The 12,581-nt window shown below is 32.8% G+C and overlaps 1 protein-coding gene across 1 annotated transcript in view; it reads right to left on the bottom strand.

The window, feature by feature from the left end:
• The window catches only part of CCDC178 (coiled-coil domain containing 178), a 176,615-nt gene extending 165,214 nt beyond the window's left edge, over window positions 1-11,401 (bottom strand). The window contains exons 1-5 of the mRNA XM_042798097.1: window positions 11,337-11,401; window positions 9,268-9,395; window positions 7,164-7,198; window positions 4,511-4,605; window positions 2,968-3,168 (exon numbers count right to left, since the gene is read on the bottom strand). Of these exons, the coding sequence (XP_042654031.1) occupies window positions 2,968-3,168; window positions 4,511-4,605; window positions 7,164-7,198; window positions 9,268-9,395; window positions 11,337-11,391 (514 nt within the window). The 5' untranslated portion in view covers window positions 11,392-11,401. The remainder of the gene's footprint in view (window positions 1-2,967; window positions 3,169-4,510; window positions 4,606-7,163; window positions 7,199-9,267; window positions 9,396-11,336) is intronic.
• Window positions 11,402-12,581: the final 1,180 nt, after the last annotated feature.

The following is a 12,581-nucleotide window of genomic DNA, read 5'->3' as shown; positions in this document are numbered from 1 at the left end:
ATTTCAGAAGTGTCCCTGAACTGAAAATAGTTGTCATATTAAGAGGATATGGGATTTATACTCAAAATGTGAGTGATACCATAAATACCTAGTGAGATTAGAAAATATACTGTCATAATACTAACTGTAAGACTTACAAAATTTTGCTGTAAACTGCTTTGAAGGCCAAAAAAGGACATTGGTTACAAAAAACATCATCAAATATTGCATTAGCAGTGGATATGTTTTTTAAATCATACTAAATAATCCCAGTATGTAATTCAAGCAAATCTTCAAAGTGAGGGGTGGTTTTGTTTTTACGAAGGAAATTATATCATCTAGATTTCAGGCGTGTCTAGAGGAAGTTATTATAACACAAGAACAGCTCTACTGCGCTTCCTAATCTCCAGCAACAGGCATATGTGGATGCCGAGGAAGAACAGGGCAAGTATAAATCCCATATCCTCTTACTATGACAACTATTTTCAGTTCAGGGACACTTCTGAAATAAGCATGGCTTCAAGAAAGCTAAACTGAAGATACAAACTCAAAGCCAACAAACAAAACATATTCATGTTGCCACACAGATGTATGTCAGACAGTTAATTCAGTTTGCTGCGTTTACTTTTTTGGCTTTGGCATAAATTTCTAATGGGTCTTTACAAGTAAATATGATTACTGGTTGCTGAATGACAACATATATTTTATTTTGCTTAGGAAAAAAAAAAAAAAAAAAACAACTTATTAAACTTATTAGAGATGGTGTCCTGCAGCAGCTAATGTTCTATATGGAAAAAATTATTGGTACAAGGCTAGGGAAAGTAAAGTAAGATTATCATATAAGAAAAAAATCAGAAAATGTCTCAAGAGCAGTAAACTTTGCCATAAATTTGAGAGAGAAGCACATTTCGCTGAGGGAAAAAGGCTCTTTAGCTCTGAGAAGTAGCTCTGGAATATTCAATGCAATCCCTTAACAGTCAATAAATTTTGCTATGTTAACAAGACATAAATCACGAATTTACAAAATTATTACTTCATTGCTACTAAAAGTTAAAGGGACATTGTATGAATAAGTGGCTTTTCTACATCATACAAAGTGATACTTAACATTAATAAAATGTGGTTTACATTGGATTTTTGCTATATTTCAGGGAAGGTAATTTCTGAAGATAGGTTATGTCACTATAATTACCCGAGTGTGCTACAGGACACAGATGCAGCAGGAGCTAGCAATAATGGAAATCAAGGGAAGTTTGAAGAAATAACAGAATTCAGTGTCTACTATGAAAGGGTCATGCAAACTCTAATTAAGAATCTCCTGGGTTTGTAATACGTAGATTAGGGTTAATTAGAACATCCCTGAGGGTCTTTTCCCTTCATCCTTAATTCCATTTTAGCACAATTTTGTCTTAAAGATAATACTATGAAAAGCTATAATCCTGAAAAATTACAAATTTACTCCAAGGACACAATGTCACACTGACATAGCCCACTGACAAATCAAGGGAGAAGAGTTGGTTAACTTTCACAGCCAAACCACATGTTGGTTTATTTCGCCTTTTTTGTTTTTCTTTAAAAAAAAAAAAAAACAAAACAAAAACAAAAACAAAACTGTGTCATTGCATATATTAACAGAATTGAAAATGTGTTAATTATATTCCACTATTCCAAATTTTTGATATTTATAGAGAATGCTAAACAGTAAAGTAAAAGCAACAGGAATGTATAGCAACACAAAAAAAATATTTACTGCTGCATCACTGTAGGTAAGTACATCAAAAAGTAAAAACTAACATCTCTGCAGCTCAAATCCTGAACTACTGTGCTGAAGAATGAAGATTATATTATCAACCTTCTCTTGCAGTTCTTTACTTCTGTACAACTGACTTTTCAATTGCCACACTATTTTCTCCTGAATGCAGTTTCTAACCTATCAACGAACTTTAATTCTGATTCTTTATTCAGTCTCCTCCTCTGTTTTTAGGGCATCATAAATTGTCCTTCAGAGGCAATTGCTTTTAAGGAAAGCAATCTCTGCAACCTGGTAACATCTTAACACAGGTTCCTAGTTTCCAAGTCAAGAGTTAGGCATTGGCTAAACCAAACATACATACATATTTTTCATATATTGTTAGGGATGTACTCTATTTGATATCTTGCCTTCCTGGGAAGGGAGCAGAAAGAGAGAGAGAGAAAGCATTTGGGACCAAATGACTCCTGGCTTGCCTCCATTATACACTGATTTTCACTTACACTGTTATGGAAGACTCTTGCACCGCCATCACACTGCAGATTGTGAGGTATTTGTCAAAGATCTCAGAATGATGTGCACCAGAATACACACTAGAGTGCCAACAGTGAATCTACTGTTACAAATTATGCAATTTATAGAAAAGTTTAGCTTCAGACAGTACCTGCTTCTAACTAAGTCAGAAGAAAAACAGTAAACAGCTGCCAGGTAGCTGCTTTTTTTTTTTTTTTTCTTTTTTCTTTTTTCTTTAATTCTATTGTGTAGATGCCAGTTCATCTCAGAAGTTAATAGTAAATGTTCTTAGAATCCGGGATTTCAAGGAGACCTATCAATGGTTACATCAAACAATTCCTACTGAATATGTGCTTTATTTAAGTTTATCACGTATTAAATTCTTGTCAAAACAAATTTATTTTTTTTTATTTGTGGTTTCATCTATGGTTTAACTCAAAGACATTACTTAATAATGCTGTTTCATCTTCTTATTCCTTGACCTAAGATGAGCACTTATTAACATCTTAAGAATGTCTTTTCTACTCATGTTATTTCTCAAACAATGCTGAACATCCCATAGTATTTCCCATATTTTTTTCTGCATATACATGCAAGCATACAAAATTCAGAAGAGTAAATATTGTACTCCTATTACAATAAACGCAACTATAGGCATATCGTAATTCTTATTCTCGGTCATGAACAGACTGAAAAACAACAATTTTTAGTTTCGATATCAATACCTTTTTGCACAGCTGCGGGGAGCTCCTGAAGCCTCCAAAGTGACATAGAATCAATTTTCATGCCAAGCTTTTTCCTTCGCTGTTTCTCCAACTCCAAAGCTTTTTCTGCCTCCTCACGATCAGCCTCCAGCCGCTTAATTAGCTCAGTAACTTCCAATAGCAAAGCTTCTGTTTCCTGCTTCAAGGTTAATGTCTTGCCATCTTTAAAAATACATTAAAAATATTTTTTATGAAAGCTTAATCACATGCTCTTTATTCAAGCTTCATTCTCAGCACAAAGTTGGCCTTTTAACATGTATGACAGTAAGCACAATTGGTTACATTTCTGTTTTTAAAAATAAATCATTATTTCTTATTAAGTCTTAAACATACACTCTTTATTCCAGTTTCTTTTTTAATATACAGCTAGCTTCTTCACATTTATCAAGGCAAGAACAATTGGTTACAAACAAAACTTTCATGTTCAGTAGCATTTTCCTGCAGCTTATTTCCAATGCAGAGTGCAACAAAAATGTATTCATATAGATGGTACAAAATTTTCATCTTTGTCTTGTTGCTTGGGTAAGTAATCATTAAAATAATAGTACGAGTTCCTAATTATCTCAGTCTTTTAAAGAATACTTATTTCATTTTATTTTCCTAAGTAAGTATCAATTACTTTATTAAAGTCTTTGGAGATCTAAGAATATTCAGTGTAATGTCCCAACAGCACTGTTTTACTCATGATACACACAAATCATTTCATTCTGTGAAGTCTGGATATCAAAACTGCCTCAGTTATTTCTTCTGATAAATGATTCTTTGAGGTTACCATCCATTGTCCTGATCTATAAAAAATTGGAATTATATAAGCTACAGAGTTCAAGACATTTCCATTTTGATTCCACAGTCAATAATTTCATAAATTATTTTGATTAAAAACTGCAAGCATTTAAAAGAAGGACGACTATTTAAACTCTGGAGTGAAATTTTGGCTTCACTGCCATCAACGGAAATTTTATCACACAATTTACTGCAGACAGGATCGCCTCAGCCTAGTAGTACTTAAAAGGTTGCACATTGGCTTAAAAAAATTGCACATAATCTCTTTAATATTTAAAAAGTAATTCAAAAATATATAATCTGAGTAAAAATGCAAACTGTAAAAATCAGAACTCTATGTTGGAAGTACATTATGAATAGCCTGTAACAGCAATGCAGTTATTTCTTTTACAGAAACTAACTAAAAAAAATGTCCAGAATTTCCAACAACCAACATAACTAGTTTAGTTGGTTCAAATCCTAGATGGGTTAAAATTAATCTAAATACAGAAATGTAAATTATCTTGCAAACAGGGTGATTTAATAGTACTTAGTATAACATTTTAAAAGTATGCGTCTTTCAGCTTGACAAATGATACACACGGATTTCAAAGGATACTCACATCCTTTACATAAGACATAGAACAGGCAACAAGCAACTATTATTACAAATGTAAAGCATATATTACATGAAGATAAGTAATTTTCACCACTCAGACAGAGTATTATGAAATATTTTTACCTTCACAAGGTACGTCAGCTTCTTTAAAATCCAACTTTGTGGATAATGATACCCAGGTATCTTCAACAGATTCAGTACTGACCTCTTTTGTTATCCTGTAGATAAAAGCCACTGTCACCAAACAATTTTAGACTGAATTTAAATTAGCATTGTTAAGAACATATTACTTTCACTAAGTCAAAATTTCCTTTCCTTTCTTGAATACTACACATTTAAATGCTGGCTAGATAAATGGACTAATTGCAAGTCATACAGAAGAATTATTAATTGTACAATTCCCATATAATTGCTTTTCCCAAATTTCTTTACAGAAATACAAGAAACGGATTTCTTTACATCTAGTACTTACACAGATCTTCATTTTTTGTCCTCATGCCCAAAGATTTGCCAAAGAGAAACTGTTATAGAAAAGCTGTTAGTCTTTACAAGTCCTGAACATACAGGAGCAATAAATTATATACTTTCCAGACTCTTCTAAGTGGCAGAAGCATTTAGTGCTGTAACTGTGCAGACACAGATACACTGCCACTGCACATCAGATGCAGTTTCAGTTTTATTAGTTTACAGGAAGTTGTCACTTGAGGGTCAACCATGAGGAAAAAAGATTTTTTAGAGATATGAAGGAAAAACAATTGAGGCATAAGGCTTAATCAGTTTCCAACAGACAAGCTTTTGAAATCTGGGAGACTCAAAAGCAGAGATGAGGAGGACTTAATTAAAATGAGATCAGGATCAAATTTAACCTGCAAGTGAGAGGGGGAAAGAAGTAACACAAGTAGTCAAAGAAGAACACAAGAAAATCACAGCTCTCGTGAATTTAGAGGCTCATTAGTCTATGGAGTTGAGAACAAGAGAAGGAAAGATCACCACCTGCTTATGGCCACATGTGCGGCTTAAAGAGCACATATAGGTTCTTCATAAGCAGCCAAGATGAAACAAAATCTGAAGTCACAGCGTTACATCACATATATGTGCATAATGTGAATGTATATATTTGAAAGAACTGCACAAAAAGGTTTCTTTTCCATGAAGAAATATCAGACAAAAAGCCTATGCCAAAAATAGATCAAAAGAAATACTACTGAAGCCTTCCTAAATCAACAGAAAATACATCTAAAGTACAGGGAATAGCAAAAACATAACTGTGCAGTAATGGAAAAGATTAAGACATTGGACAGGAAAACGGGGACCAGGTGATGGAAGAGATACCAAATTAGAAACAGAAGCAGGAGTTTGATAAACGGGAGATGGATAAGTAGGCAAACACAAAATAACTCAATAGGTGTAACTGACATGAAGTAAAAATACTCAGGGAAATACAGAATTTGTTGAGCAGAACAGGCACGACAAGCTGCTCAGTGCATGAGATACATTCTCCTCTTCAAACACACCTTTTAATCTTCATAACTAGAACTACATCATAAAGTAGCCTGCATCATGAATAATGTAATTTAAAGTCATACATTCAGATCTACTTTCTGAATATCTGGCTTTGAAATATACTTGTATTGTATTGTCTTGTATTGCATTGCATTGTATCCTAGGCTTAGGAAAAGTCTTAAGTTCTTTAGTGTATTTCAAAATATATGCAGCCAATATGTAAAATTTAGAAAAAGCCTGCATGAGTTTTATGTTTTAAAATAACACTTTAAATCTACATTTTACAATTACATTTTAAATTTATAACCTTTAACAACTCTATGTATTCTAGATATCTCCAGTGCAAACGTATCTAGAAAAATCAATTCTTCAACTTGTTATTTTTAATTTAGGAATTATGTTCTGTGTTGATTTCAATAAGCATCCTCTCTCACTCTCTAACTTTAAAGATACATAGTTGCAAACACTGTAGTGTGATTGAAGGAAATTTTGTCACTCAAATACACAAAAGTTTTTTGAACTAAATATAAGTAGCTGGCAAGCTACACTGAAAACACAAAGATCACACATTTAATAAGAACCTTAAGAGTATGAAGTATAGGAAAACCAAGAAAGAAAAGAAGGAAAAAAAAAATCCTGTTTTTTTCCCCATCTTATTACATGTGATGAAGAAATGGTCATTTAATTCAAACTTTTTTCCTACTCCTTTTTTAATTACTTGTCTCCCTGTGTCTTGCCAAGCTAAAATGAGAGTAAGTTTGACCCTCTATGCAAATTCAGAAAATTGTACATAGTATTTAGAGAACTTCACGAAGATCACAGTATGTATGCAAACACATTCTGAATGCTTATACATCATGTTCCAACACAAAACTTAAAGCAATGAGAGCTTTAAGTACCTTTACTCATATTTAGATACCTGAGATAATTGGTAGAATTGGCACAATCATAGAAGTATCAACAACTGCTACAAACAAAAATTTATCACATAGGTGTGTCCTGAGAACCGTGATCATCTTGAGTCTTTGAAAATTAAACATTGAGTTGGAGAGATGTTAGAAATTCTGCTTAAGCACTTTTGGTCTTCTGAAGTAACTACATTATGTAGACACTAAGAATGCTTATTTTAGATGCATTCTGTGTTACAGAAGAACTTTGTAAACAATATGGTTCACAGAGCAGACTTTATAGCCAGACTAACATCCCATCAAGTAATTACCTGACATTAAAACAAATGCATTATTTTGTATGACTTTTTATGTGCAATTCTTACCATGGTGTTTTCTGCTCCTTAAACACATAGTCATACTGCAAAAGCAAAACAAACTCCATTATACATCTCAGGTGTTACATACTTTTCCTGTTTCCTAACAAAAAGCATAATAGGTCACTTAATTTTGTAGCAGGATCTAATTAGTGTACATACAGATGAAGGCTTTTTAACATTTAAAAATAATTACAAAGTTTTTGAATTCCTAAAAACTGAATCTCCAAGTAGTCAGTAATAAAACACAGGTTTTGTACATACATTTTATGTATTACTCAATCTTGTAGAATGTTTTTTAAAAAAAATCCCTTAATATTGTTAATTCTATTTTCACTCCTAACCTCTGTACTTTGTTTTAAATCTCAAAACTACAGTAGAGATTCTGTCTGAACTTCACATGCTTTTTCTTCAATAAAGCTATGTCTACAATGGTAGATTAAGCACTGTCAGGGATGTTTTCTGGGCCCAGCAACTTGATCACCTACACCACTAAACTGCCACTTAATCTCACTGGTACAACCTGCAGTAAGGGAAATTGCCACATTCACAAACCATTTCCAAACAGTTTCCAAGCACAGTTCAGGAACTGGAAAGGGTCAGGGACCACTCCTCAAAAGCAGTGTGCATAATGTCTACCCTGTTCAGGGGGGTGGGGATTTAACAGTACAGATATGAGATTTTCCATGTTAACTGGGCACAGTGCTGGTAATACTTAACTTACTAGCAGAGGTGTAAATAAATTCATATACAGACAAGTAAAATCCAAACTCCCTATATTTACAGTATAGTCCTTTCAGTATATATGCCTAAATTCGATTTTCAAGAGCATTAATGAAACACTGTAGCAACCCCACCTTTTCTCCTCTTTACTCATAGTCATAATGATGCTACCATCTAGAGGCTTCAGACTATTTTGAATCTCTGTATATTAAGCAACAAGAACTTAGAAGAGATGTGGAAAATATGCACAGGACTTACAGAAACAATTTAAGCTAATATTAAAGTGAATAAACATCTGGACAAGTCAATGCTTATCCATCTAATTCATGTATACTGATGACAAAATTATGACATCAAAATCGTTTCACTGTTCTCACATTATTTTAAATAAAGGTGAACGAGTCAATATAAAATTTCCTATTGATGTTTATACTGCAAATCAAGATATGACTGTAGTTCATGCACCTTGGATTCTTCTAGTATCTATGCTGCAGTTGCAGAAATCTCCCTGCAAAGTATCTAACAGCGCTTGTGGAATACTAATCTAAGATACTTTTCCTGATGTGCTGCTACGATGACATTATTGTTGGTATTGGAGATAAATTATTTAAATACAACTTGTCTGTGCAAGCAGTGATCAGATCTTCCTACTGCAGTGCAGACATATGCAAAATTTATTAACATTTGGAAAATACTTCTCCAGTAAAAATGAATTATTTAAATTATACTAATCATGTTCTCAAAGAAGTTAATGGGAAGATTTTACTATACTTGAAATGGCATATATTGCATTCTTTCTTCAACTATGTACCCATTTTTTTAGCTTCCCTTTATTCTTGTTTCTATTCACACAAAATCTATATAGGCTAGGAAAACATCATGTACTGCTAAAGAAAGAACCATAACATTTTCAAATTCATGTCTCTCAATATGAGAGTAAAGAACCTTTTTAACCAAGGAACTGTCAAGTACTGTTCAGTAAAAAACAGTGCTTACTATAAATGACAGAAAAAGGCACACAGCTCAATTTGACTGACTACTCAATATTAGTAGAAAAAACTATTTTGCAGACAATTGATACAACTGAAGCAACTTGATTCTGTGTGCATCTGAATCATCATATATTAATTTACTAATATTTGCAATATATGGATATTACATTATAATATTGTGGTATATTGATTTTAATAAGATAGTTTGATTTGCCAGAACTGTTAAGTAGATGAGATCCACAACATGACTAGTAAATTAACCTCCTGGGCAATATTTTGGAGAGTACATATGATGTGAAGTTAAATTTTTATAAAATTCCACATAGTAATCCTATTTTAAAATGTACTTGTTCCTATAAAGATAAAAAGCACTTGGTCATTTTCAACTATAAGTGTACCTGTTGAAAGCATTTCCCCATCTTTAATTCTAACTCTTGAATGTGATGAATAGCTTTGTTAATACAGGGTAATGGAGTATTTACAAAAGCACAGCTACGTTGCCTTGTGGTGATCCACTTGTTCTTGTCTGGAGAAAGAAAGAATATAGAAAGCTGCTAAAGTTCACATGCAGGCTGACAACAAATTTTCTCATACCTGATTTTCTTCCTTTCATCTGGAACCTGGTAAACTTTGGTCTTGAAATCGACTAAGAGAATAGTACAGCCACATCTATTACTACAGACACTTTTTGAACAAAATGATATTCCTTCTTCAATACAACCTCAAGTACAAGGAGAGAGAGATTCAAAAATGCTTTAAGAATATGAAGAAATAATTTCAAAGAGATGATATATGATACAGGGGGCTAGGGTCAAAATACAATATGATATAACTATTTTTACATAATTAATCCCAAATGAATAGAGTTTGATGATTTTACACTAGTCCTCAGCAAGGATTTTGTCCAAACAGAAAAAATAATATCAGAACCCAAAAAGGCAAAGGTGGCAGTTAATATAGAAGCACCCAGAGCAAAACAGAAAAGGTCACAGTGCCTTAGAGGCAATCTTAGACTACTCTTATATATACAAAACTTAGTTCCAGCAAATGTTTGCTTCAACCTTATGAAGGGATGAAGTTCCAGAACAATAGTTCCTGTGCTGGGAATTTAAAGCTACATGACATAAATGAACTGTTTTACAAAAACATGCAGATCTCACAATTTCGTTTTCTTTAAACCGCTAGCCTTATAACCACATAAATAAATGATAGTGTGGCACACTACTTAATGTTAACTATTTATTTAATACACAGAATGAGAATCTGACTGCAGAGGTCACCAATGGAAGGTGTCAGGGATCACAACAAGACACTGATACCTAGTAGTAGAGCTATTAAAAAGTCTAAGAAGCTGTCCTACAAACATGAAACATTAACCTAATTATGTTCAGGGGGACACAGTGTTTTAATGTGCCTCAGAGATGAACCAAAAATAACAGTAATAGGGAATAAACTGTAAAATAGAACCAGGCAACCTTCAGATACAGTCTGTGGATTTGTTTGTTTGTTTTTTTTTTTTTAAAAAAAAGAATAATCTCAGTGTCTTAATTAAAGCGTCAGCCTAAAACATTAAAAGTCTGTATGTTCTGTAAGCCTTTTTTAACTTAACTTTATCATAAACTTACTGGAATGGATAATACTGGAATGGAAATGGAATGGGAATGGAATGGAAAAGATTTTGTTTGAAAAGACAGCCCACTAAAATGGATATCAAAACCTATTCCATAGGATCTTGTTCTGCCTGTTTCTAGAGTCAGAAACCTTGACAGAATGTCTACATAGCACAATCCAAACAAAGTATATATAGACTTTGCATCTTTCTTGTACTCTGAAGCACAACACAGAAGATATTGAGACCAGCACTGTTTTAATTTCACTTAGTTGCTTCTACTGTTATTATTCTTACATTTTATTAAATTAACATTAATGTTGTAAAAAAATATGTTTATTTTCTTTACATCACCAATGCAACTGACAATATAGCCATTTTTTAAAAATGTGAAATTTTTGAACAGCTTTAATAAAAAAAGTTTACTCTCTCATTGCTTTAGTCTTCCTTGGTAAATGCAAACATCTTTACATGCAAGTCTTCTAATCCCTTTGTAAAAGCAAGCTGGAAATATAACTCAGTGAGGAAGTGGAATTATTTATCATTTTCTTAAAATCCAAATATTAAATTTAAATGACAAGTGAAATACAGCCAATTTTGGTTTCAGATAGAAAATGAACTATCATTAGAAGATGGAGTGACACCAGTAAGTCAATGACTGATACTCAGAGTCTACAAATGCTTCATATATAAGAAGCATTTCTTATTTCAAGCAGCGTGACAGATAAGCAGCGAGAAAGAGGACTAGTGTTATATAATATTACAAATACAAAATACAAAAGAATTTCTTATGTCTTAAATTTAAGCCTTCCGTTAAACTATTTGAAAACTGAATAATAGAAGACATATCTGACATACCTTGGGATGGCTCATTACTGTCCTTAGAACAGGAAAATGACTGTGTTTCAAACATATTGCTGGTAGCACTTTTCAGCCTAATGATTAGAAAAATAGTAATACATATACTTATATACATACACATTCATGCATTTTAAAAACCCTTATTTTCATCAACAAACAAAATGCATTTCATCAGTGATATATATATAGTATTTTTAAAGGTTAGCAGGTCCATTTTTATTTTTCCTACTGAGGGAAAATCAGCCACTAAACAGTTGATGTCATTACAAATCACACAGTGGATGCTATTTAAGTAAGGAAATTACAATTAAAAAACAAATAAAAAACAAGACAATCAAATTTCAACCTCTGTGACCTGGCTTTTTAAATTATACAGGTTATTTTTGATCCCTTCATGACAGTGGTAACCAACACTAACTGGAAAAATGTAAAAAGCAAAATGGATAACCTATGAGATGAATTTTAATTAAGAATTTGTCAGTGGAAGGGAGGTCCATAAACCTGTAGTCTGAAACACTGTCATCTCAATGCAGAGAAGACATTTAAGAGAGGAACATAAACTAATTACTTGCATATAAATTTATGACTTGGATTTACTACAATAAAAAAACCCAATGTTATTTGTTTATAATTTACATAATTCAGAAAAATAATACTAGATGAAAACTTAGATAGTTCAGTCTCAGGACATGAAGTTGAAGTAATTTACCAAAATATTTCATCACCCTTAAAATTCATACATTTGACAAATAACTCTATTGCCATCCAGAGATCCAGGTAGACACCTCCTGGACTGTGCAATTGGCATATTAGAAGTCCACAGTAAATTGTGGTTTCCAACTACTATTATCCTACAAAAACTGACTAGTAAAAAAACAAAAAATACCCAACACCTATATTACAGTCTTCACCAATATAAAATACTGGAAACAAACATCACATAGATCATAGATTTTAGCATTCCATATTTTTGTAAGTAGTACTATTAAAAAATAGAGATATGTTTATTCCAAACTCTCTGAAATGGAAAATAGTTGCCTGAGAGTCCAACTGGATGGTTGGTCAGAGAAAACAATGAGCAAGACCGAAATATGCTCTTCACATTTTCCACACCTCGGTTTACTGATCTATCAAACTCAGACTGAAGTCTGTTCCAAAGAAATGTTAGAAGAATCTAAGTGTACCAGGTTAGCCAGAAGAAATGCTGAATCCATGGCTGATGATCTACATGAGCTTCCACGC

Source organism: Tyto alba, unplaced genomic scaffold, assembly GCF_018691265.1.
Source record: "Tyto alba isolate M040663 unplaced genomic scaffold, T.alba_DEE_v4.0 Super-Scaffold_27, whole genome shotgun sequence".
NCBI lineage: Eukaryota > Metazoa > Chordata > Aves > Strigiformes > Tytonidae > Tyto > Tyto alba.
This window is presented reverse-complemented; position numbering and strand designations above follow the sequence as displayed.